The 27,374-nt window shown below is 43.7% G+C and overlaps 1 protein-coding gene across 3 annotated transcripts; it reads right to left on the bottom strand.

Moving 5' to 3' along the window:
• Positions 1 to 449: 449 nt before the first annotated feature.
• DUSP14 (dual specificity phosphatase 14) lies at positions 450 to 27,074 on the bottom strand. 3 transcript variants are annotated; one of them, XM_025996110.2, is made up of 3 exons: positions 26,456 to 27,074; positions 3,812 to 3,899; positions 450 to 1,787 (listed from the first exon to the last, which is right to left on the bottom strand). In XM_025996110.2, exon 3 carries the CDS (start codon positions 1,692 to 1,694, stop codon positions 1,098 to 1,100), a length of 597 nt encoding a protein of 198 aa, XP_025851895.1. In that variant the 5' UTR covers positions 1,695 to 1,787; positions 3,812 to 3,899; positions 26,456 to 27,074; the 3' UTR covers positions 450 to 1,097. The 3 variants fall into 3 exon arrangements, with proteins under 3 accessions (XP_025851895.1, XP_072603785.1, XP_072603784.1); XM_072747684.1 differs by having other exon boundaries at positions 26,473 to 27,023; XM_072747683.1 differs by lacking the exon at positions 26,456 to 27,074 and adding an exon at positions 25,354 to 25,482.
• Between the last annotated feature and the right edge of the window lie 300 nt (positions 27,075 to 27,374).

The following is a 27,374-nucleotide window of genomic DNA, read 5'->3' as shown; positions in this document are numbered from 1 at the left end:
ATATTTAGTAGGAGCAGTGAACCAGGAGACACTTTCAAATTTCAACAAAGGAAGCCATTGTTATTTGCTTATTATGTGTTGAGGTTTGGTTTAGGGCATTTTGTGCGTGAAAGAGTCAACAAAGGCATGGCTTTTATTAAAACCAATTTCTTTAATGGAGCACTGCCTGCTTTTGGTGCACTCTGGTTATTAAGAGCCCCCTGAGAACAGTACCTTTCATCAGGGCGTCCGTTCTCTGCTGGGTCCCACTGTCCCAGCATCGGGAAGGATATTAACAGCTGCCCATCTGCAAGGATGTGAAACGTTGACATCACTCAGCTGGGATGTCTATTTTAAGTAGCATTTATAGTTGTCCCAGGAACCGTATTTGAACAGTTACTGGAAAGCCTCTTTCTTCCAGCATCCACACACACATACACACACCCTGACATTCTTAGTAAAAATTCTAATACGTTATGCAGATATATTTATTAAAAATAATGCTAATATAGTCCTGGGGCACAATGATTCCAAGAGGGTATTTGCAGCAGATTTCATTATAATTACTTAACAACTAGATAATAAAGTTTTTTTTTTTTTTTTTTTTAAACTTACAGAGTCACTAAATAATAGGAAAGGAAAGAGGAGGGCTAATCCAGTAGAGACTGAAGCTGGTATCAATCTTCCCTAAGCGTTTGGTCGGCAGCCTTGGGCAAAGCTGGTCTCTAAAGGGTTCATCAGGACCCAAAGTGATTTTTGCACTGAGCTCCTCCCGTACCTGCCATGATGCCTAAAGGCCTGGGATTCAGAATACAGCAGAACCAAACAGTTTATTAAACTGTTCAAATTGTTAAAAATGATTAAAAGCCAGTTAAAGATTTTCATAAACACTATTCCAAAATGTTAGTTTTAAAAATGTTACTAGCAATGTATGCATTCCCCTTATATTCTTCCCCTCCCTCCCTATCTTTTAAAATAAACTTGAACACCCAGTGTAAAAAACACTTCAGGGAGAACCAACAGTCCACCATTTGAAAAGGAAGGTGAAGAGGGGAATAGACGGTGTGTAGCAGATGCTGGTACTGCTCAAGGGGCTGCTGATGCAGGCTGTGGTGGCATTACAGCCCCCAGTAAGGCATCAGGTGACGGGATTCTTTCTCATAAACGTCTGGAACTATACCATAAGGTGTCTGTACCATTTTAACCGTCGACTTCCCAAAGAGCTGGCGCTCGTAGTCTATCAGCTGCCTCCAGAAGCCGACGTTGGGCCTGATGACGGGCCTGCGGGCCTTCACCCAGTTGTAGGCTTCCAGCAGGCACACACTGTGGCATTTCATCAGGTAAGCAATGCAGAGGGTGGCCGAGCGGCTCACCCCCGCGGCACAGTGCACCAAGGTGGCCCCATGCTTCCTGCTCACACTGTGGATCTTGTCAGCCACCGTGTCAAAGTACAGTCCGATGGGGGCATGAGGCATGTCAGCCAGAGGCACTTTAACATATTCAAACTGGGGCCAGTTGAAATTGGGGATCTCAATGGTAGCATTAACAATGCAGGTGATGCCACGAGCCTGAAGGAGGTGCCGGTTAGAGGCCACGCTGCCTCTGCCCAAGAAGAGAGAGGAGGTGATTTGAGCGATGCCTCCTATGTCTCCCTCAGAAATCATCCGAGGGGCCATGAGAGTCCGTGGAAGCGTGCTGTGACCTCTGGAGCTCATGAAGATGCCAGCAATCACACTTGCATCATTGGAAGCAAGACCAGAGGGTTTTGTTTTCCTCCACCAAGGATTCCAAAATCACCGTCTTCCTTCCTGAAAAACACAGGCAGCTGTCAGTACTTTTGATGCTATCGATTCTTGATTCACCACAGCCTTCTGTAGTTTTGTGGAATGGGAAGGTGAAAGGATTAGAAATGGTTCTTTTCTATAATAGAATACGTTCTGGGCAGCCCCGGTGGTGCAGCGGTTTAGCGCCGCCTGCAGCCCAGGGCCTGATCCTGGAGTCCCGGGATTGAATCCTACGTCGGGCTCCCTGAATGAAGCCCGCTTCTCCCTCTGCCTGTGTGTCTGCTTCTCTCTGTCTCTATGAATAAATAAAACATTTTTTAAAAAAATAGAATACGTTCTTTCAAGGATGGAGACAAATAATTTTCTGTTAACAAAAAAGTAACCTAAGACAACATACAAAATCAATGTTAAAACTCAGCTCTCTGGTGATTCAATTAAAAAAAGGGTGCAGGGGATTCCTGGGTGGCTCAGCGGTTTAGCGCCTGCCTTTGGCCCAGGGCGTGATCCTGGAGTCCAGGGATCGAGTCCCGCGTCGGGCTCCCGGCATGGAGCCTGCTTCTCTCTCTGCCTCTCTCTCTCTCTCTCTGTGTCTATCATGAATAAATAAATAAAATCTTTAAAAAAAAAAAAAAAAAAAGGGTGCGGGGCAGGGGGTAGTAAATGGAAACAGTCCTCCTATTTTAGAAATAATTCTAAACTCAAACGTGCCCAACTGGTTCCTGAACAACAATCTTGCAGGGCCTTGCTCTTATTGAACAGGGAGTGGTTCTCCTGGGTAATTACGAAGAAATCAGAAATCCTGATCACTCCTAGAGCCTTCTTTCAGACACGTTTTCCCTATTCACACAACTATGACACTATATTTGCCTAAACTTAAAGAGTTACAGAAAAACCAGGATATATGGTCACCTTAGCCCTTTGTTATTTCAAAAAAATAGCTAAAGGACGCCTGGGTGGCTCAGTCAGTTAAGCATCTAATGCTTGATTTTTGGCTCAGGTCGTGATCTCAGGATTGTGAAATTGAGCCCTGCTTTGGACCCTGTGCTGGGTGTGGAGCCTCCTTAAGATTTTCCCTCTACCCCTCCCCCTATACGTACTCTTAGGACTCTCACTAAAATAACTCACTAAATAGTAAGATGCTGTGGCATTTCTATGGGAATAATCAGGCACATTGAAGGCCATGATCTCAAAAATAGTCTACTGGGTGCCTAGCTGGCTCAGTCAGTAGTGCACGTGACTCTTGATCTCAGGGCCATGAGTTCGAGCCCCACATCTGGTGCAGAGATTAATTAAAAATATATATACATTAGGGGCACCTGGGTGGCTCAGTCAGTTAAGCATCTGCATTTGGCTTAGGTCATGATCCCAGGATTGAACCCCACATCGGGGGTGGGGTGGGGGCTCCCTGCTCAGCAAGAGCCTCCTTTTCCCCTGCCCCTCCCCTCCAACCATGCTCCCTCCTTCTCTCAAATAAAATTTAAAAATACATTAGTGTAAGTTCATGAACATTTTAACTGACCCAACCCAACCTGGGTACGATTAAATTCTCAGCCAATTCTCAGTTTCAAGATGAATCCCACTGGGGGATTTAAATATTCGAAGATCTACATTCTCTCATTAGTACAGTAATAATATATAATAATATCTATATTAGTACACCAGTAACAAAAGAAATAGGGACGTCTGGGTGGCTCAGCAGTTTAGTGTCTGCCTTTGGCTCAGGGTGTGATCCTGGGATCTGGGATCAAGTCCCACATTGGGCTCCTTGCAGGAGGCCTGCTTCTCTCTGCCTGTGTGTCTGCCTCTCTCTCTCTCTCTCTCTCTCTCTCTCTCTCGAATAAATAAAAATTTTTTTAAACAAAAGAAATAGAAAATACTCCTTTCCTGAGATTTTGGACACATCACTTCATCATACTGCTTTATAATGTGGGCCTGCTGGCAAGTATGCTCATCTCCACCCAAGATACCATAGGGGGCACCTGAAATGATTTCAGTTGGACTAGTCATCCTCAGTTCCACAGACAAAGGAGGTGCTGGAACCAACTCACTTGTGAGGAATCTGGTCACTCTGCAGTCCTGGTCAGGATCTGGAAAGTCCTAATTGAGAGTGCTGATCACAGTGGATACAAATCAGATCTGCAGAAAGACAAGGAGGCAACAATGTGGCCAATCAGGAAGTTCAAAAGAATTCCTCCTTGGTTTTATTGCTAAATTGGGTTTGACCGGAATAAATCTAGAAGTGAATATCATGCTAATTAAAGAATGTGCCAGTGAGAAATACCAACCTGAGTCTCAGCTTCTGTTAATGACATGTATGTAACACATGGTATAACAAAAATAAGTACAGTTTTGACCACAACAAAGACAAATGTTTGAAAGGAAATGTAATATGGCAATGCTCACTGGGCCTGCGAAAGCTGCAGAACAAGCTAGGGTGAAGGCCATGATCTCAAACACAGTCTACTGGGCCCCTGGCTGGCTCAGTCAGTACTGCATGTGACTCCTGATCTCAGGGCCATGAGTTCGAGCCCCATGTTTGGTGCAGACATTAACTAGAAAATAATACATTTACACCTCAGTCAGGCCAGTGGTGTGGGGGACTGTGGCCACATAACAGACACCACAGCAGGTACAGCAGCTAAGCCAGATGCAGGGCGACAGCTTCACGAATGCCAACTGCAGGAGGTGCTGCTGCCCTGGACAGCAGCCATCTCAAATTGTATTTTTTCTTCCCCACTGGACCTCTTATTGTTTCGTTTATGTAACAATAGGATGAGCACTGATAAGCCTTGTTAAAATGTGTTCCTCCCCTACCTGTCCCACCACTTTTCCCAAGTAACCATCACACTTAAATATTTTTTAAAGCCCTGTTGAGGATGACTGACAGATACACAACTTGACCAAGTGTACAACTTGATGAGTTTTGAATGCTATGCATACACTCAACACACCATGTCCCTACATGATAAATCTATCCATCACCCCCTCCAGATTTCCTCATGCTCCTTTAATTCATCTCTCCTTCACCCTTGAGCCCCATTACCAAGCAAACATTTATGTTTTCTGTCACTTTTACATTTCTTAGACTTTTATATAATAGAATCATAACATAAGGTTTTTTTGTTTGTTGGGCCTAGCTTTCATGTGGCATAATTACTTTGACATTCACCTATATTGATGCATATATCAACAGTTCATTTCTTTTCATTCCTGAGTAGTATTCCATGATATAGATACATCATGGTTTATTCACTTACTGATGGAAACTGGGTTGTTTGTAGTTTGAGGCTAGTACAAGTAAAGCTGATGTGTAACATGACATAAACATTCATAGGTAGCTGTGTGGACAGAGGCCTTTCTCTTAAATACCTAGGAGTGGAAGGGCTGGATCACGTGACATGTTCATATTTAACATTTTAAAAAAGTTTTAAAAATAGTTATAGCATGCAGCCTGAGGGGCAGGCTTCTAATTAAACACATACGGATGTAAGCATCCACTGTAATCCTCTCCAGAATGTCAGTACTTCCCAGAGAGGAGCTTCTACACGTGTCTGTGCCCTGGTTTTGGGGGCTGCCACCCAGGAGACACCCACTGACTGCCAGCTCTTGTGGTCAGCAAGGCTTGCCTTTCTTCCGCGGTCCCATTAGACTATAACAAATAAAAAGATCATTCTCGGGATGCCTGGGTGGCTCAGCAGTTGAGTGTCTGCCTTCAGCTCAGGGCATGATCCTGGAGTCCCGGGATCAAGTCCCACATCTGGCTCCCTGCATGGAGTCTGCTTCTCCCTCTGCCTATGTATCTCTCTCTCTCATGAATAAAATCTTTAAAAAAAAAATTAAAAATAAAAGTAAAACATAACTATAGCTACAATAACCAGTTAAGAGATATATAAAATAAAAGGATGTAAAATGTGTCATCAAAGGGGCACCTAGGTGGCTCAGTTGGTTAAGAGTCTGCCTTTGGGTCAGATCATGATCTCAGGATCCTGGGATCAAGTTCCACATTAGGCTCTCTGCTCTGTGGGGAGTCTGCTTCTCCCATCTCCTTCTGTCTTTCCCCTCCCCAACCCCACTTGTGCTTCCTCGCTCACTCTCAAAGAAATAAAATCTTAGAAAAATAAAATGTGACAACAAAATATAAAATCAGGGGGAGGTGCAGTGTAAAACTATAGAGCTTTAGGGGATCCCTGGGTGGCGCAGCAATTGGCGCCTGCCTTTGGCCCAGGGCGCGATCCTGGAGACACGGGATCGAATCCCACATCGGGCTCCCAGTGCATGGAGCCTGCTTCTCCCTCTGCCTGTGTCTCTGCCTCTCTCTCTCTCTCTCTCTGTGACTATCATAAATAAAAAATAAAAAATAAAAAATAAAACTATAGAGCTTTAGAATGTATTGGAACTTAAGTTGTTATCAACTTAAAATAGACTCTTGTGAGTTGTTATATATAAGCCTCATAGTAACCAAGCAAAAGCCTGTAGTAGGTAGACAGAAGATAAAGCAATCTAAGCATACCACAATATCATCAAATCACAAAGAGAGCAAGAGAAGAAAGTAATAGGGCAGCCCGGGTGGCTCAGCAGTTTAGTGCTGTTTTCAGCCCAGGCTGTGATCCTGGGTACCGGGAATCCAGTCCCACGTCGGGCTCCCTGCATGGAGCCTGCTTCTCCCTCTGCCTGTGTCTCTGCCTCTCTCTCCCTGTGTCTCACATGAATAAATAAAATCTTAAAAAAAAAAAAAAGTAACATAGGAATTACATAACAGCCAGAAAACAACAAAATGGCAATAAGTATGTATCTATCAATAATTATGTTAAATGGACTAACTCTTCAATAAAAAGATAAAATGGCTGAATGAAAAAAAACTTATCTTTATGTTGCCTACAAGAGACTCACTTTAGGTTTAAGGACACATGCCGACTGAGTGAAGGGATAGAAAAAGACATTATATGTAAATGGAAACCAAAAGAAAGCTGGGGTAACTATATTTACAAGAGACAAAAAAAAGAGTTTAAAACAAAGACTAATAAGAGACAAGAAGGGCATGACATAAATGACAAAGGGGTCAACTCAACAAGAGGATACAACATTGTGAATAATTATGTGCTAAACTGGGGCACTGAGCTGGCTCAGTCAGTGAAGTATGCAACTCTTGATCTCAAGGTTGTGTGTTCCACCCCCACATTGGTGTACTGATTACTTAAAAATATTTTTTTAGGGGCAGCCCCTAAAAGGTGGCACTCAGCAGTTTAGCGCCACCTTTGGCCCAGGGCCTGCTCCTGGAGACCTGGGATCAAGTCCCATGTTGGGCTCCCTGCATGGAGCCTGTTCTCCCTCTGCCTGTGTCTCTGCCTCTCTGTGTGTCTCTCATGAATAAATTTAAAAATATATATATATATATTTTTTAAATTATGCGCCCAACATAGAGGCACCTAAAAATATAAAGCAATATTAACAGACCCAAAGGAAGAAACAGACAGCAATACAATAATAATAGGGGGCTTTAACAATCCACTTTCATTAATGGATAGATCATCCAAGTCAGAAAATCAATAAGGAAACATTGGTCTTAGGGATCCCTGGGTGGCGTAGCGGTTTGGCGCCTGCCTTTGGCCCAGGGCGCGATCCTGGAGACCCGGGATCGAATCCCACGTCGGGCTCCCGGTGCATGGAGCCTGCTTCTCCCTCTGCCTGTGTCTCTGCCTCTCTCTCTCTCTGTGACTATCATAAATAAATAAAAATTTAAAAAAAAAAAAAAAAAAGGAAACATTGGTCTTAAACATCACCTTAGACCAGATAGACTTAAGTGTATTAACATATACAAAACATTCCATCCAAAAGCAAGAGAATATTCTCAAGAGTACATAGAACATTCTCCAGAATAGATTATAAGGCCACAAAACAAGTCTTTTTTTTTTTTTTTTTGAAGGTTAAACTTTTATTCAGCAAGCTCAAACAATTGCATGCTAATTTCCACAGCTAGGTTGCACCAAAAAAGGACTTAAAAATTTCCTTTTGGTATCCCTGAAGAACTAGATTCCTGTTATATAGGCCTTTTTCTTTCTTTAGACCTACAAAAAAATATGTACAATTGACTTCAACAAATGATTGATTCTCTTTTCCCATATTTAGAAATCCCTCATGATCCCTCAGACAGTTCCTTCTGGAGCAAGCTTCCCAAGTCTTAATAAATTTAAGAAGATTGAGGGGATCCCTGGGTGGCTCGGTGGTTTAGCGCCTGCCTTCAGGCCAGGGCTTGATCCTGGAGTCCTGGGATCCTGGTGTCCTGGAGTCCAAGGGATCCTGGAGTCCTGGGATCCTTGATCCTGGAAGTCCAAGGGCACGAGTCCGCCATTGAGCTCCCTGCATGGAGCCTGCTTCTGCCTCTGCCTGTGTCTCTGTCCCACAACCCCCCACCCCCTACCCCCACCCCGGTCTGAATAAATAAAAACTTAAAAATTTTTTTTAAATAAATAAAATCTTCAGCGACCCGAGTGGCTCAGCGGTTTAGCGCCAACTTCGGTCCAGGGCCTGACCCTGGAGACCCAGGATCGAGTCCCATGTCAGGCTCCCGGCATGGAGCCTGCTTCTCCCTCTGCCTGTGTCTCTGCCTCTCCCTCTGTGTCTCTCATGAATAAATAAATAAATAAAATAAATAAATAAACAAACAAACAAAATCTTAAAAAAAATTTTTTTAAGAAGATTGAAATGATGTCTAACATCTTTTCTAACCATAGTGGTATGAAACCAGAAATCAATTACAGGAAGAAAACTGGAAAATTAACAAATATGTGGAGATTAAACAACATGCTACAGAACAAACAATGAGTCATAAAAGAAACCGAAAACAACCTTGAAACAAATGAAAATGGAAAAACAGCATACCAAAACTTAAGGGATACAGGAAAAGCAGTTCTGAGAATGAAGTTCATAGTGATAAATGCCTACATCAAGAATCAAGAGGGATCCCTGGGTGGCGCAGCGGTTTGGCGCCTGCCTTTGGCCCAGGGCGCGGTCCTGGAGACCCGGGATCGAATCCCACATCGGGCTCCCGGTGCATGGAGCCTGCTTCTCCCTCTGTGTCTCTGCCTCTCTCTCTCTCTCTCTCTGTGACTACCATAAATAAATAAAAATTAAAAAAAAAAAAAAAAAAGAAACTTTAAAAAAAAAAAAAAAGAATCAAGAAAGCTCCCAAAAGATCTAACTTTACACCTCAAGGAACTAGAAAAAGAAAAACATCTGAAGCCCAAAGTTAGAAGGATGGAAATAAAGGTCAAAGTGAAAACAAATGAAATAGGGATGCCTATTCATCAGTGGTTGAGCATCTGCCTTTGGCTCAGGGCATGGCCCTGAGTCCCAGGTTCAGGATCAAGTCCTCCATTGGGCTCCCGCTCCCCTTGAGGAGCTTGCTTCTCCCTCTACCTATGTCTCTGCCTCTCTGTGTCTCTCACGAATAAATAAAATCTTAAAAAAAATGCAAGAAGAGAAGTTATGACCAATACCACAGAAATACCAAGGATCATAAGAAACTACTATAAACAATAATACACCAACAAATTTGACAACTTAAAAGAAATGAACAAATACCTAGAAACATACAACCTGCCAAGAATGAATCATGAAGATATAGAAAATAGGAACAGACCAACAACTAGTAAGGAGATGGAATCAGAAATCAAAAACCTTCCAACAAAAAAAAAGTCCAGGACCACTCAGCTTCATTGCTGAATTCTACCAAACAGTTAAAGAAGTAATACCACCTTTCACCAACTCTTCCAAAGCATACAAAAGGAGGGAACACTTCTAAATTCATTTTACAAGGGCAGTATTATGTTGATACCAAAACCAGACAAGGACATCACAAGAAAATTACAAGCAAAAATCCTCAACAAAATAACAGCAAACTGAATTCGACAATACGTTAAAAGAATCCCCCATCACAATCAAGTGGGATTTGTTCCAGGGATGCAAGAATGGTTCAACATCTGTAAATCAATGTCATACACCACAATGAGATATCACTTTACAACTGTTACAGTGGCTGTTACAAAAAGACAAGAAATAAATGTTGGCAAGAATGTGGAGAAAAAGGAACCCTTGTGCACTGTTAGGGGGAATGGAAACTGGTGCAGCCACCATGAAAAATACTATGGAGCTCCCTCAAGAAATGAATACTAGAACTACTAGGGGCACCTGGCTCAGATGGTAGAGCATGTGACTTTTGATCTCAGGGTCATGAGTTCAAGCCCCATGTTGAAGGCAGAGATTACTTAAAAAACCAACCAAAGAAAAAAAAACCTACCATATGATCCAGCAGTCCACTTCTGGGTACTTATCTGAAGAAAAGGAAAACACTTACTTGAAAAAATACATGCACCCTCATGTTCATTGCCAAGGGACAAAAACCACCTAAGGGTCCACTGACGGATGGAACAGATAAAGAAAATGTCGTACAAAAACACAATGGAATGTTATTCAGCCATAAAGAAAACCTTATGTTTGAGATAACATGAATAGATCTTGAAGGCATTTTGCTATGTGAAAATAAGTCAGAGAGAGAAAGACAAATATTGTATCAGTTATATGTGGAATCTAAAAAGAAAATGAAATTGAGGGATGCCCCGGGTGTCTCAGCAATTTAGTGCCTGCCTTTGGCCCAGGGCATGATCCTGGAGTGCTGGGATCAAGTCTCACATGGGGCTCCCTGTGTGGAGGCTGATTCTCTCTCTGCCTCCCTGTGTCTCTCATGAATAAACAAATAAAGTCTTTAAAAAAAAAAAAGGAAAGAAAGAAAAGAAAATGAAATCAAAACAAATAAAGTCTTTAAAAACAAAAAAAGGAAAGAAAGAAAAGAAAATGAAATCGAGCTCACAGATACAGAGAACTGACTGGTAGCTGCCAAAGATGCCAGTCATGGGGATGTAATGTACCAGTTAATTATACTATATTGCATATGTGAAAGTTGCTAAGAATAAATCTTAGAAATTCTCATTACAAAAACAATTTGTAACTGTATAGTGATAGATATTAGATTTACTGTGATGATCGTTTTGTGCTAATGTAAATATCAAATCATTATGTTATATACCTGAAACATGTTATATGTCAATTACACCTTAATAAAAAAATAAACAAAAGTTATAGCTTCATAATGAAGTGGTTCTTAAACTTTAGCATGCATCAGAATCTTGTTAAAACAGATTTCTGAATCATACCCCAAGAGTTTCTGATTCAGTAGTTCCAGAGCAGGGCTCAAGAACTGGCATTTCCTAGTTGATGCTGCCAGTCAGAGGACACATCTTGAGAGCCACTGTAGAAGTCGATACTGCGGTGAGCCTCTGGTTCCCCACTTCTGGACTGAGGCACTCAGAGTGCTGGTAATGATAAATCACAAGTCCCTCCCCAGATTCTGCCCTTGTGTGAAGGGTGCTGCCTCACTCAAGGTTACAACCTTCTCTGGGGACCCACTTTGGATACTGGCATACATGAAGCATATGTGTGAAATCACATCATGAAAAAGAATAGGAAGTAGTCACATAAGGAAATGTGTGCACATGTATGTGTAAGATGGAAATGGGCAGAAGTTTTCTTTAAGATTATTTGACAGAGAGAGAGCACAAGCAGTGGGAGCAGCAGAGGGAGAAGCAGGATCTCTGCTGAGGAGGGAGCCCAATGCGGAGCTCGATCCCCGGACCCTGGGATCATGACCTGAGCCGAAAGTGGATGCCTGACCAACTAAGCCACTAGGGCATCCCAGAAATGGGCAGAATTTTTATATGAGAACATCCTGTCCTACCACAGAACACAGCCTCATGCCACATCCAAGTCTTTCCCTGGCACAATCCTAGTGATTTAAAAAGCAAAATCACTGTAGTAATAAACGCAAAATTAGGCTCTCAAACGACCGTGTTAACTCCCTCCTGAATGTGGAAAATCTGGAAGAGGCCAATCAAATTTCCAACCAGGTTATTTACTTCCTGTCTAATTAAAAGAAACTTAGTCTGTGGTCTCCCAAATCCTCATGCTGTTTGGGAAGCCACTTGTCCTCCCGAGGCAAGGGTCCCAGACTCACTTGTCTTTGTAGAAGAAGGGTCTTCATCAAGGGTAAATAACGGATGGCCTGGAAGCCTAACTTACTCTGCTAACTCTCCTTTGTTTGGGCAGTGATAAGGTACTTGGTACTGCAGAGAAAACAGATTGTGAGTCCTCAGGGCAGAATCCAAGTGAGACAGACATGATGCTCCCTCCCTGCTGCTGCTAGTCAGTCTCATGCCAACAAACCTGCATAAAATTGCCAAAGCTGGGTCCAAGGTTTAGAAAAACAACTTCTGCCAGACAGCACGAAGAGGGCACATATATTACCGATGCTCTTCTGACAAATACTCCTGACCCCTTTTACAAATCAGAATATATAAGGTTCAGAAAAGGGGAGAGGATTCCCACTTAAAGAAGATATGTGACAGAACCAGGAAAAGACCCAAAGTGTCTGGGCTCCTAGCTCAAGCCCACACACTGCCTTTCTGCGTGACTGTGGGGAGTGGCTGTGTTCTCGTTACGGAACTCCACCACCACCAGCCAGCACCTTCAGAGTGTGACAGGGGTCTTGGATTTGCAAAGAACAATGTGTTTAAATGCTACTTACAGAAAAGCCCAGATGGGCTGAGCAACTCCAGTTTCTTCTGTTGCCCAGAGCAGGGAAATACTGCCACAGACTGGTGTACCATTCAGGACACAGAAAGCTCCCCTGATAGCAGAGGTACCTCAGCAAGAGGCAGTTCCACAGCAGGCACAACAAGAAGCCCTAGTGTGCTTCAGTGCCAAGATCAGGAGATTCTGATCATAAAGAATGAAAGAATACATGTGTATTACATCACAGGTTTGTCCAAATCATCTTAGTGAGCATGTACTGGAGAACAGAAGAAGGGTATCTATATCTATCAGCGGAGTAAAAGGTCGAGGCATGGTTTGAGGGATCAAAGATAGTAAGGTACTCTCTGAGTGAACATGCCACTCCCGCTGCAGCACACCTATCTGAGATGACAAGGGGAGAGCCAAGGAAAGTTAATGTCGCTGTCCATGGTGGTCAACTCAGTCCTTCGAAGTTGCTCTGGCAGCTGCATTTACTTCTTAGAGGGGAAAAAAGCTTTCCTGGCCAGGAGAATGGGGGTGGGGGAGTGTCAGACAAAAAGGAGAGCTGGGCAGCCCCGGCGGCCCAGCGGTTTGGCGCTGCCTTCAGCCCGGAGTGTGATCCTGGAGACCTGGGATCGAGTCCCACGTCGGGCTCCCTGCACGGAGCCTGCTTCTCCCTCTGCCTCTCTCTCTCTCTCAATCTCTCTCTCTGTCATGAATAAATAAATAAAATCTTTTTTAAAAAAAAGGAAAAAAAAAGGAAAAAAAAAAAAAAGGAGAAGCTGTCCTAAACCAACCCCAGAGAGGTACTTTTTTTTTTTTTTTTAAACAATTATAATAAACATCTTGCTGGGCTGTCTGAATAACAAACATCAAAGCACTCAAATGCTAAGCAAAAATGCAGTCTTTCTAGGTGGCCTGTAATCTTAATGCACAAGCTAGTAACAACGGACTGTTCCTGCAATGCAGAACTCCTAGGGCACAGGCTCAAGGCTTGAGTTAGTGTTGGATCCACACATGGGCCGGCCTCAGAATCGCTATCCAGTGTCAGCATCCATCCCAGTGCCACGGAGGCTAGTTTTCTTTTCTTCTTTTTTAATCACAGCAAATAACCACTAGAATAAGCAGTTAGAAACTGAAATTCTATCTACTGCTTTCTCTCTTCTCACATTGAATAAGCAGAAAATGGCCATAAAGTGCTAGAGATGACTGTGTAAATAGATCTGACTAAATTATTTTCAGCTTTAGAAATTTCAGAAGGACCCAGTGTATACTGGAGGGCCACACTGTTATTTTTTATACCCGAAAGCCTACTACATAATCACATTTTCTCCTTACATTAAATATTTAAGGTTTTTAAGAACTAGATAAAGTTACCCTTTTTAAAATAGAAGCATGTTGGCCCACATTGCCATAAATAAATAAATGCTACTTTTCTCATTAATTTTCATTATTAAATCACCAATGTGGAGACGTCTGAGTGACTGGTTGAGCGTCTGCCTTTGGCCCCGGGTGTGATCTCGGGGTTCTGGGATCAAGTCCCATGTCGGGCTCCCTATTGGGAGCCTGCTTCTCCCTCTGCCTGTGTCTCTGCCTCTCTCTCTCTGTATCTCTCATGAATAAATACATAAAATTTAAAAATCAATCAATCAGAAATGTGTTCTATTGGGAAACAAATACTCTTACAAATAAATAATCATAGCGTGGAAATCTTTCGTTTAAGGAAAACTCTGATAGAACATTAAGAATAAAATCAAGACCCGGGATCGAGTCCCATGTCGGGATCCCCGCGTGGAGCCTGCTTCTCCCTCTACCTTTGTCTCTGCCTCTCTCTGTGTGTCTCTTGTAAATAAATAAAATCTTAAAAAAAAAAAAAAAAAGACTAAAATCAAGGACGCGTGGGTGGCTCAGTGGTTGAGATTCTGCCTTTGGCTCAGGTTATGATCCCGGGGTCCTGAGATCGAGTCCCACATCGGGTTCCCACAGGGAGCCTGCTCCCTCTGCCTATGTCTCTGCTTCTCTTTCTGTGTCTCTCATGAATATATAAAATCTTTCAAAAAATTTTTTTAATAAATTCACACAAATGTTGAGTTATATTTGTATTAAAAGATACAAACTGTTCTTGCTCATCTGGAAAGCTTTAGTAATTTGGCTAAACACCTCAACATCTTACTTTTGGAAGAGGGGTTGTTTTTGCATTTCCTACCACATAAATAAACTGATATGAAGATGTCCTGGGGGATCCCTGGATGGCTCAGTGGTTTAGCACCTGCCTTTGGCCCAGGGCATGATCCTGGGGTCCCGGGATCAAGTCCCACATCAGGCTCCCTGCATGGAGCCTGCTTCTCCCTCTGCCTGTGTCTCTGCCTCTCTGTGTCTTTCATGAATAAATAAGTAAAATCTTAAAAAAAAATCCATAATCTTCTTTAAAAAAAAAAGATGATGTCCTGGGATGAGGATAAATATACATAATACACATAAAGCTAATGACAGTCACCATTCTGGTTTGGCCACAGATACTCCCCAAGTGTGACACGCAGAGCACACAGAATGTGCTGTACAGCAACTGCCTGAGTAGCTGTAATCTGACTGATCGTCTCAACGTCCTCATGTGGACCACCATCCCATGAACTGAACCCAACAAAGGATAATCATTTAAAACTCTAACTACCACAGTCCAAAGAATGACACGGGCAGTCCACTTGATTAGAGCAGGGAAAAAGTATGACAATACAGTGACACATATAGATGCACAGAACTACAAGTTTAGTTTCAGGTGATAAGTTCAGAGATTCCCATGTTGGAAATAGAATGAGTAGAGTACTGAGAAGAGACTGTTAAGTAAAAGCACATATTTATTTGGGGATCATGCGGTAATTGCTCGTATCTGGACCTCAATTTTTGAATTTGGTCCTCATCCAGCTAGGTGTTTAAATTACTTGTCACTCATTCACACAACAGTATTTCCTGAGTTTGTGCCATGTGTTCAACACTATTCTAAGCAATGTGAGGACTGTGGAAAATATCTTTGTCACAGATGACCACAATATCTCCCATCCCACTTGACCTTCTTACAATGTGATCAACTCAACTGACAGAGCAGAGCAGAAATAATATTTCTGAGGCTAGATGATAAACATTTCACACACTTCTACCTTGCTGTCATGGGACTTGCTCTTAGAATCCAGCTGCTATGCTATGAGGAAGCTCAGCAGTTACCATGCAGAGAGATCATACACAGAGGTTCCAGAGAGCAGCCCAGCTGAGGTCCCAGCTTATAACCAGGATCAACTATGAATATGTGAGTAAAGATAAATCAATGATTCTAGTTCCCAGCCATCGAGTCACCTGTAGTCTTTGACTATCTCATCATAGGTCCCAGACATTGTGGAGCAAAGACAAGTTGTCCCCACTACACGAGGTCCAAATTCCTGACCTACAGGAATCTGTGCACAAAATAAAAATGGTTGTTTTTATACCACCGAGTTTCAGAATGGTGTGCTATGCAGCAACAGCTAGAACAGGGTATAAAGGTAACATAAACCATCACCGTGTGCTAGGATTTTATCATCCTAAAGATATGACACTGGTTACACTACAAAACAGTTGAGTAACAACTAGAGATCAGCTACCTGTACATGACTCAAATGAGTGGTGAACAGAGGGGTGCCTTGGCAATTCAGAGAAGGCACGGGCTCAAAGCCAAGCAGAACATTCAATGGGGCTAAAAAAGATTTGTCTGTTTCTTGGGGAGGTATCTCATTGATTCCATCATGCTTCTTCTCCAGTCCATTTAAAACACACTGCGATTCTTGCTATTCAAGAGCCTTCTGACCTTTCCGATTCCAAATGGAAAACATAAGCCCTTTTCTATTAACCCTCCACTACTCCAAGGGTGATCCAAGACCCAGCAGTGTCAACTTGGGAGTTTTACAGAAATGCATCATCTCAGGCCCCATCCCAGACTGATGGAATGGGAATCCACAGTGATCTAGACCCCAGGGGATCTACAGATACAGTAAAGTGTGAGAAGCATCGCTCTCAATCTGCCTCAGTATGTCCCACTAGACTTGCCAAAGGAAAAAAAAACAACAAAAAAAACTCGAGTGCCTGTTTTGTCGAAGTTACATGAACATGTTCAGCCTCATGTGGATCAATATTGTTCTGCTGTCATGGTTCCCAGCTGAGGAATCAGAAGTAAATGGAGGTTAAGAGGCTTTCCCAGACTCTACATAGAAAGTAGTGGCCCCCCTGAAACCAGAACCCCCTTTCCATGAGTTGTCCATTTGTTGATAAATCATACAATCTGATCACGACAGGTCAACTGATCTAAAGACTACCAAAGTGTCCCCAAAAACTGCAAAGAAAAGAAATTAAGGAATAGAAGGTCAGTCTGATTATGCTGTATCGTGCTCGCTTCAGCAGCACATATACTAAAAATGATTATTATGCTGTATCTACAATGTGGATATGAATCTAAAAGAATCCTATACTGCTATGTGGTATGAGATGAGATGGTCTTAAGGTATGAAAAATTTGATAAATCTAAACCAAGAAATGCTTGCAAAATCCCACAATCACATTTAAATTTGTTCGGTGATAACTAGAAACCAATTTGTGCCAGAGCCTATATAAATGATACTTTAAATATTTCAAGGAGTAAATGGTAAAAATTAAAGAAGAATCATAGATTCTTGCTAAAGCATTGAACTTTGATTTACATAGGTCAGAACATCTAGATGCAGGGTACTTACACACACACACACACTAAATCCAAAATAAATAAAAATGTACCTCAAAACTATCAAAGTCACTACCACCCTTTGAGAGAGGCAAGACTATGAAATCTCAGAAAGTGCAGATTTTTTTTTTAATAAATAAGATCTCAGTCCTTACAAATTCATTATTACTTTAAGGAAGACACAAAGGAATTTATAAATTAAAATAAAGTTCACAGGACTCAGAGCTCAACAGTGACTAGCTGACAACCTTTGATCATTTTACTCTAATGTCTTTCGGGATGTATCAACATCCTTAAAACCCAAGCAGTGAGCCTCAATTTTCTCCCTATGAGGATTTCTTTATCATACTCATGGCCCATTCCACATTTTTGTGATTTTTTTTTTTAAGATTTTTATCTACGTATTCACGAGAGACACAGAGAGAGAGGCAGACATAGGCAGAGGGAAATGCAGGCTCCCTGTGGGGAGCCCGATGTGGGACTCAATCCCAGGACCCCGGGATCACACCTGAGCCAAAGGCAGACACTCAACCACTGAGCACCCAGGCACCCCTTTTTGGTGATTTCAGAGCAAATTAACTTCATTTATAAAGTACTGATAAATTAATATCCCATTTTTCTCTATAAATCAAAGGCATTTAATTATCCACCAGAGTTTCTGAGCAGAGTAAGATAACCAGGTAAGTCTCTCAGAGAATCTGATGACGCTCTGTACCCTCTCCCTGCTGAGGGGCAGCAGCTCTTCTGCACTGGGATGGGGCAACTGGGTGTGTGTGGGCCTCCCCACAACAAAGGGAGGAATCAAGTTTTTAAACTAAATTGAAGTCCAAAGGCAGAGGATCCTGAAGTTATTCCCTTGTCTTTGCCAAACAATAATCTAATACAATAAGACAATATACATAATTCTTTATATTATTACAATTCTTTCTATATTACTATATTAGCATAATCTATACAAGTATTACTGTTATTCACTCTTTCTACTCTTGTTCAAATCAGGGGTTAGCAAACCATGGCAGGCAGACCATGTCTAGCCTGCCACACATTTCTGTATGGCCCAGGAGTTCAGAATGGCTAAAAATTAAATCGTGACTTAATCTCATGGTATATAAGAACACTATGAAATTTCAATGATAGTGTTCATGAATGAAGTGTTAGTGTAACACAATTGCATTCATTTGTTATATATTCACAATGGCTGCTTTCTTGCTGTTAAGTAGTTGCTGCAGAAAGTGTATGGCCCAGAAGCCTAGAATATTTACTATCTGGACCTTTCAACATCTTGGTTGAAATTATGTTCTGAAGCCATCCATCCTATGGCACGAACTCACAACTCTGAGATTAAGACCTGAGCTGAAATCAGGAGTTGGTCACTTACCTGACTGAGCCACCCTTAATATTATTTTAAATTCTTTTTTGCAGATACTTGCTAGAAATATAAATTCTCAGGCTTTTACCCCCAGAAATTCTGATTATTAGGACTGAGGTAGGGCCTAGGAATATGCATTCTAACCAGCAGCTCATGTGATTCTGAGGCAGGAGTCCTTAGGATTCCTTTGAAAATATTCCTTTGCCATAGGATGATGGCTTCAGAACATCTATATGATTGCAATTTCTTTCCTTTATTCATTTATTATTATTTTTTAGAGATAGGATGAGCAGGAGGGGAGAAGGAGGGAGAGGGACAGAAAATCTCAAGCAGGCTCCACACCCAGCACGGAGCCCAACAAAGGTCTCAATCTCCCAACCTGGAGATCACGACCTGAGCTGAAATCCAGATTTGGACACATTAACTAAGACACCCAGGTGCCCTAGTATATGATTGCAATTTCTAAAAATAAAAAACATTTGGAATAGAAGAAAATTAACTACAACAAATGGCTGTCAACACAAAACCCCCCTCCAGGCTCTGGCCTGCACCTGCTCTTCACATGGGAGCCAGACTAACAGTTGATCTGGTAAGAGAACTTGGCAGGGACACCAGAGTGGCACAATAGCTAAATTAGTGAAATTCTTAATTATAAATTTTTATGTCAAATTTGTATGTAACTTGTATGCCGACAGTATTCTCCTGGATTTTATTTCTACCAGTACTTCCTCAAAACTTCAAGCAAGTTCACCTTAGTCTCCACCAGCTCAGGAAGGCTGGTGCCTCACATGCTCTATCCACCACGTAAATGTTTACTAGTTCAACAGAAGCAACATGCACTTTCTGAAGAGTGTTATCCTGTGTACCCACAAACTCAAAGACCTAAGGAATCAAGAAGACCTGCCTTCCTTAGGCCTTGATGCTGAAACTATTCTGCGACAAAGGCAGAAGTTAAGACCAACAGTGGCATGTGAATTTCAAAAGGGACCTTTTGTCCTCTGAGACTTTGAGAAGGCAAGGGAAAAAGCTGGCCCTACTGTCAGTGCCATAGTGGAGGTAATTAAAACTGGGTCAGTGCTAAGAGCAAGAATGGCAAGTGGCAAGGTGAGCCAGGAGGGCCGTGGGTGTACGTGACATCATGTGGCCCATATGGCCATGACCTCAGTACCCACACTCTGCCCCCTTCCCTGCAACAAGTGGAATATGGGGCTCTTCCATAAACTACTGCCTGCCTGGAGGGATACCAAAAAACACAAATAGGATTTCTACCCACCCCTCTCCCCTGTCACTCAGACTGGGTCTTTGACACTCCTTTTTATCCTTTCTTTAAAACTTTTAATTTGGGGATCCCTGGGTGGCTCAGCCTGCCTTTGGCACAGGGCGTAATCCTGGAGTCCCTGAATGAAGTCCCATGATCAAGTCCCGCATCGGGCTCCCGGCATGGAGACTGCTTCTCCCTCTGCCTGTGTCTCTGCCTCTTTCTCTCTGTGTCTCTCATGAATAAATAAAATCTTAAAAAAAAAAAAAAAAACTTTTATATTTTTTAAAATTATGACTATTTTAGAGAATCTGAAAAAAACTTTAATATGTAAGTAAAAAAGTACTCATGATCTATGTAAAGCCAAAAAATAGAGCATATAACCATTTTCTAAGATGACTTACAGAATAAATAAAAAAAGAATCTCACATTCTTTGGGCTATTCTTCCTTTACTCCCTCAACCAAGAAAAATGATAGCACTGAAGTATTTTCTAAACGTACACAATTGGGGATCCCTGGGTGGCTCAACAGTTTAGCGCCTGCCATGGGCTCAGGGCATGATCCTGGAGTCCCAGGATCAAGTCCCGCATCAGGCTCCCTGCATGGAGCCTGCTTCTCCCTCTGCCTGTGTCTCTCTCTGCCTCTCTCGCTCTCTGTCACTCATGAATAAATAAAATCTTAAAAAAAAATAAACAAACCTACATAACTGTGGAAGCAAACTGTTAGAAAATACTACATACCATAGATATTCAACAAATACCTGTCTTAACATCCACATCTCTCCCTAATCTTTCTCTTCCTTCTCTCCCCTCCCCCACCTGTCTCTCTAAGAGGCACACACTCCACACACACCCAGATTTAAATCCAGCTAGCAACACCAAACATAAGCAATTAAAGTCAACCTGGCAACTGTGTACTCAAAAGCAGAAATTCTGTTTCAAATCCAGTTTTAACTACCTCTACTATGGTATACTAAAGAAGATTTGGAAAAAAGTACATTTTGAAGATTGTAAAAGAGTACTTTATTCCCATAGCAGAGAAGCTCTGGTTCCTTTGGAAATGCCAAGGAAGGACGGGGCTTCGTCAGTGCTTTAAGAAGTCTGTGCTCAGGGGATCCCTGGGTGGCTCAGCTGTTTAGTGCCTGCCTTTGGCCCAGGGTCTGATCCTGGAGACCTGGGATCGAGTCCCATGTCGGGCTCCCTGCATGGAGCCTGCTTCTCCCTCTGCCTGGGTCTCTGCCTCTGTGTGTGTGTGTGTGTGTGTGTGTGTGTGTGTGTGTGTGTGTCTCTCATGAATGAATAAAATCTTAAAAAAAAAAAAAAAAGACAAGAAGTCTGTGCTCAGTACACAGTTAAAGGATATGCACATGTACACAAGCATTCTCAGAGGCTCCTCAGCGGTTCTTTAACAAGGGTTGGCCTGGGTTCCTGCACACATCACACACTAAAGCCAGCACTGCTAGACTACACATTCAGGGTTGGGCATAAGACAGGCATTCACCAGCATAACCCAAGTCACCAAGTCAAGACATCTGGTAGCTCAAGAGGTAGGATTCTCCCAAAACCATTAAAAGACTTTTAGGCAGGGGCACCTGGATGGCTCAGTCGGAAGAGCATTCAGCTCTTGACGTTGGGGTTGTGAGTTCATGCCCAATGGTGGATGTAAAGATTACTTAAAAATATATATATTTTAAAAATCCTAAAAAATAATAAGACTTGCAGGTAACTAGACACTTTTATTATTCACTTGCATAAATTTTCTTATAACTAACACATTTATTTAAAAATTTTAAAAGGGAAGGATTTTATTGGGTATTTGTCAAATACAGTGGAAAAACCAACTCTGGCCTTTGGGTGGTATGCTGGTCCAAACCATACAATTAAACTTATAAATATATATAAATACACTGGTACACAAAGGACCGGGGATCAGACTACCTAGGTGACATTCATTCACTCACGCTGTGGTCATCCAAACATACTGTGATACCCAAACATATTATGGTTCAACAACAAATACAGTGGATTATAAATTCAAGGCTGACACCACTGAAGGAATGTAAATTGGTACCAACCACTTTGGAAATTAGGCATCAGCTAGTAAACCTGCAGATAAACACACCTGTAACCCCCCTGTTCATAACTGCCCCAGACCAGAAACGACCCAGATGTCCATCAATAGATGATGAATAACTTGTGGTATGTTCATACAAAAGTGGACTAATTACAGTCACAGATAACAACATGAATGAATCTTTAAAAAATACCACACTGGGAACCTGGGTGGCACAGTGGTTGAGTGTGTCTGCCTTTGGCTCAGGTTCTAGTCCTGGAATCCAGTCTTGCATTGGGCTCCCTGAAGGGAGCCTGCCTTCTTCCTCTGCCTGTCTCTCTCATGAATAAATAAATCTTTTTTAAAAATTAAATTAAAAATACCATATTGCAAATTTTAAAAACTGTATGTATATACCTATATACACACGTATATATACAAACACATGTATATGATGTTGACTCCCACAAAAAAGTATTTAAAATATCTATTTTGATTCCATTTGCATAAAGATGAAAACAGAAAAAAAAGAAACTTGAAATTTGTTTAGATATTAATATTTAGGGGATAAAAATTAGCAACAAGAAAGGAAGTGATTCCCACAAAAATGAAGCTAGGTTACCTCTGGCATGAGGAAAGAGGCTGTCATTGGGAAAGTATGGGAGGAAGGTGCTTCTTAACCTTCTCGACGGTTACAGCCGTGTGTTCTTAAAAACACACACATTAATTATCAGTTTTATATTTTTTTGTGTGTGTTATAACTCACAATAAAAAGGTTAAGTAAATAAAATGTTGATGTCTAGAAATTCAGAACCATTACAATTCTGGCCAGTGCGGGGTAAGAACACTTCCTCTCTAAATGTCACCATTAGTTTATCAGTTTCATTAGTTTTCCGGGACCTTTTTTGTCTTCTACTCCAAAACTCAGCACTGGACCTTTAGCATGGCAAAAGTCCTCTAACTCAAACTCTTGATGTGAATTCTGTTTGAACTCATGTGTCCCCTGAATCTACTGATTTGAACTGTGCCCACATTATCACTTCCTTTTGTCTCTCAATGAACCTTAAATGTTCACTCCCAGCTGCTGGGGCTTTAGCAACTCTCCCAGCCTTCCACTCCCATTTATACTTGCTTGTAAGAAAAGATGAATACATTAGCAGCCCTAGATTTTTTTTTTTTTTAATGGAAAAGTTTTCATTTGCAACTGTGAGTAACGCCTAGGATCTTAATGATTTAAGTGCTTTGAGGCTGTTTAAGAAGGGTCAGAAGGCTGTTAAGAAGATGTCATTTGCCCATCATCCAGAGAAATACTACCATGCTATAGAGGTAATAAGCCTTTACAACCATCTGCACTTTAAACCGTGCTACCACAGTCTAGACAGAAAGCAAATGTCTACATACAGGACTGGATAATTTTATAATTCATTTCAACTAAAAAATCACTTTGCATAAACAGACACATAAAAATGCTTAGAAAGTCTAAGATGATACACACAAACCAATAAAAATACACACAGCAATTACTTTTGGGAAAGATACAAAAAAAAAAAAAAGCTTTATCTGTAAAGTTCTAAGTTTTACACAGAGAATGATTCATGAATTTCTGGTGACAGTGAGAAAAAGTATTTCTAAACTACCTTGCCTTAAAATCCCAAATGCAAAGGAATTCACCAAATACACATGCCTCCCAAAAGACCATCATTTAGCAGGTTTTCATGCTAAAGTTTTAAAGGATTTCCTGGATTTATACACCTGACTAGTATTTTTTATATGAATACACATTTATGCTATTCTATTAGGGAATATCATAGAAGTCATACCTTCACTCTACCAATATAAAAGATTTCAGATGAGAACTCAGCATAGACACGTTTGACACTGACGTTAAAAGCGCTTGGAATGAAGGAAACGTCTCCTGTTTTATGGGGGAAAGCCAAAAATATCAAGCAACTACCTCTCCTCCCCCAAGCGTCAGAAGATGAGTCAGAGCTGGAGGCAGGAATAGGGCCCATGTGTCAAGCTGCCTGTGCAGGGCGCCTTCCTACCTCCACCCAACAAACCTCTCCCCCACGCTGCCCAGGGTCAGGGTCCCTGCCTCAGCCTCTCCCTGAAGTGAATCCTCAGGTGTCCCTAGTGAAGAAGAGGCAGTTATTCATTCTGGGGGTGCCTCGTTCCCTGCATTTCTAAAGGGAGCCCAAGAATGGGAGCCTTTATGAGTCCACAACAACTAACAATCACCAAACGCAGCTCAAGGGAGTGGAGCTTCCACACTCACACAACTTAGCAAAAGAATACAGCACCTTTGTTCCCTTCATTTTAAACAATAGGCAACATGCTGGGAGCAGCTGTGACTTGTCCAGCATCACTTAACTTTGTGACAGAGCGGACTCTCAAGCAGGAAGCTGCTGACACCTGGCCGCAGCCTCTTTGACTTTTAACTCATCTGTACAATCTCAGGGAAGATGTTCCAACATTCCATTTTACCTCTGTGTGGACTTATGCACTAGGAATTCCTGGAATTCCAGGAAACTCAGGGTTAAATTTCTCGGCCCCTATTCCTTTAAGATTAGTAAAGAATCGGAGGACTTGGTTGTTTGCCTCCGTTTTTACATCTGTGAAACAGGACGGTGATGCTCTCTCTGTACCTCTCCTATAAAACTACAACGAACAGCTAGTTAACACTTGCCAAATGCCTCGAGGTCCTTCTGGATGAAACGTACAAGGTAGTTGTGGTTTTTGTTTTGTTTTTTTAACTGCAAGAGTAAGTCACTCCTCCTTCCCTTGCCTCTGGGATGCCCAGTTACCATAACACTAGCCGGTACCAATAGCAACATCCACCTAAATAAAATATAGTTATACAATCTACTTAAGGCAGCTCCAGCAGGCGACTCCTCTCACAAACAACCCAACTTCGCTTGGAAGCGAAGGTACTCGGGAGAAATAAAAAGACACGTTAGCACTGTGCACCCCAATCTACCACCGCAGGGAAACACTCAAGTTGAATAGTTGGCATTGCTGAAAGTCAAGTTGCTTCCACCAATGCACCGGAAACCTCCGGAAGATGAGATGCAAAGGGCCGCCGACAGCTCGAGTGGCTCCGGAGCGGCTGGATGCTGACGGCGGGGGAGGAGGTGGAGAGGCCGTGGCGCGGCTGGAGCGCAAAGGGTCGGGGGGGTGGGGAGGGGGAGGAGGAGGGGAGCGGAGGGGAGGGGGACGGAGGGGGGCAGCGGGGGGCGGAGGGGGGCCCACAGGCTGCTGCTGCCCGAGGGCGGGTCCGCGGGGCTGGGGCGTCGGCCGCAGCCGGGGGGCGCGCGCCCAGGGGCGGCGAGGAGGGGGCGCCGCGGAGGACCCCGGGCCTCGCCCCTCCGGGCAGCCCAGAGGATGCGAGAAGCGCCGGAGCAGGTGTGGGGGCCGCTACAAAGTTTCCAGTAGACGAGGGTCCCGCCGGCTCCCCGGGGCCGCGTCAGCGCCAAGCCCGCCCCGCCCCCGGGCCCCCGGCCCCAGGCCCCCGGCCCCCCGACCCCGCCAGGGCCCGCGGCCCCCTACCGGCTCGGCCCCGCGGCGGCTGGCGCTCCGTCCTCCTGCGCGGCTCCTGCCTTCTGCGGGCTGCCCGCCGCGCGCGCCCCGCCTTCTCCCCTCCGCCCGCGCCCGGGGCGGGCCGCGCGCACGCTCCCTGCGCCCCTCCGCCCCTCCGCCCTCTCCCGCGGGGGGTGGGGCCCGCTCGGGGCGGGGGCGGGGCCCGGGCGCAGAGGCGCGCGGCGGGGGGAAGCCGGCGGGGGACGCGCGGGCGGCGGGCGGCGGGTGGCGCGCGTGCGCACTGCGTCGGCCGCCGCCGAGCGGGGCTGCGGGGCTGCGGGGCTGCGGGGCGCGTCCCCCCGCCTCGCGCTCGCCTGGATGCCCCTCGGGTCGGGCGCCGCCTGGGGGCTCCTCCTGGGTTTCGCACCGTGCGACCCCGCTCGTCGCCACTTCGGCGTCTACCTGCACACCGGGGCTGGGGCTGGGGCTGGGGCGGGGGTGCAGGGGTGGCGCACTGGGGTACTTTCTGGATGCGACAGGGTTAAAGGCAAGGAAACCATACAAACCTAAAAGTGTGAAGACTGCAGTAAGTGACTAATCACCGCCTCTCACCCCACCCCCACCTTGTATCCAGCACCAGAGAGCCCAGGAGTTGGGAGCGGGACGGGAGAGTGAAGGGAAAATAAATCTCATGGCAACTGTCGGATGAATTGTGCTCGGGCAGGTACAGGCAGTTTCTAATAACTCTGGGAGGCGGTTTTTGTCCGAGACTCAAAAGTTGCTACAGATAGGGCCACCTTCTGCCGGGCCCCGAGACCGCCAACCCGCCACCACGCACCGCAGGTGCCCCCGGAGCCTCAAAACCCCAGATCCACAAGCCGTGCCCGCAGGTAGAGCTGTAGCGTGGCCGAAGCCCAGGCTGAACTCATGGGCTCGTCCAGGGCTTATTTGCTGTGTCACTGTGAGGGTCTTTTTGAATCGAGGTTGGCTCAGTCTGTAACAGGAGCAGATGCAAACGGACTTTTTCAGCACCACCTGCCCCGGCAGGTGAGGGAAGGTGTAAAGGCCTCCTGCGGGCTCCGCAGTGAGTCCCGCACCTCGGAGTCCTGACCACGCCCAGCCCCGTACTCACCAGACCCAGCTCCTCACCGTTGTAAATCGTTGGTATCGGAACTGCTGAACAGTCAAACGGGGAGTCCTAGGTTTGGGGGGAGGGGTTGAGGAGCGGAGTGAAAAAGACGTGCTTTGGCTTCACTTCTCCCCGGCATCTTCGACCAAAAGGCTTTGAGGCTTCTTCATGCTTTTCCTGATGTGACGGGATTCAGAGTCATCCCGTGGGTGCAGGAATGTCTAAAAGTTCTGTTTTCCCAGACAAAAATATAACATGGACGCATTTTAGTGGTAATCTTTGGAGAGCTAAAAAGGCGTGGACTGGAGAGATTTGTTTATTTTTGCCTTCATAAAAAAAGAGTTGAAGCTTTAAAATTCGGCAAAATTAATCTTTCTCCAAGAGAACAAAACAGAATTTGATTAAAAAAAAAAAAAACAAACACTAGGAGTTTAAATCTTGCCTGGGAAAGGCATCTTTCCGGCACTAAATTGCTCCACCATCAATTCATCTAGTGACTTATTTTGACATGTGAACACCAAAATAGCAAAATCTCTAATAGAAACGATTGTATGCCGCTTCGTTTCTCCCCCCACAGACCTTGCTTCAGTCAATTCAATGACTCAGCAACACAAATAGATACATCCCTCTTCAGATTCAAGCTTGTTTGTTACACAGAAGGCGGATTTCCAGTATAGCTCTAGTTAACAAGGAGCTGGGCATTTTCATGGATTATAGGGACTAAATCTACCATAGAGAATCCTATCATCAGTGTAAAGGAAGGTGGAGAGCTAAAACAAAGTTTGTGTTGAGTGTGATGTATGTGTAAAAATCCAGAGATTAAGGAAAGTAGAAATAAGTGCTAAAGTCAGTAAAACCATTTAGTGACTACATATATACCTGTGGGCAGGGAGTTGCTTTACACCTTACCTGGGGCTGACCT

This window comes from Vulpes vulpes, chromosome 2, assembly GCF_048418805.1.
Source record: "Vulpes vulpes isolate BD-2025 chromosome 2, VulVul3, whole genome shotgun sequence".
Lineage (NCBI taxonomy): Eukaryota > Metazoa > Chordata > Mammalia > Carnivora > Canidae > Vulpes > Vulpes vulpes.
This window is presented reverse-complemented; position numbering and strand designations above follow the sequence as displayed.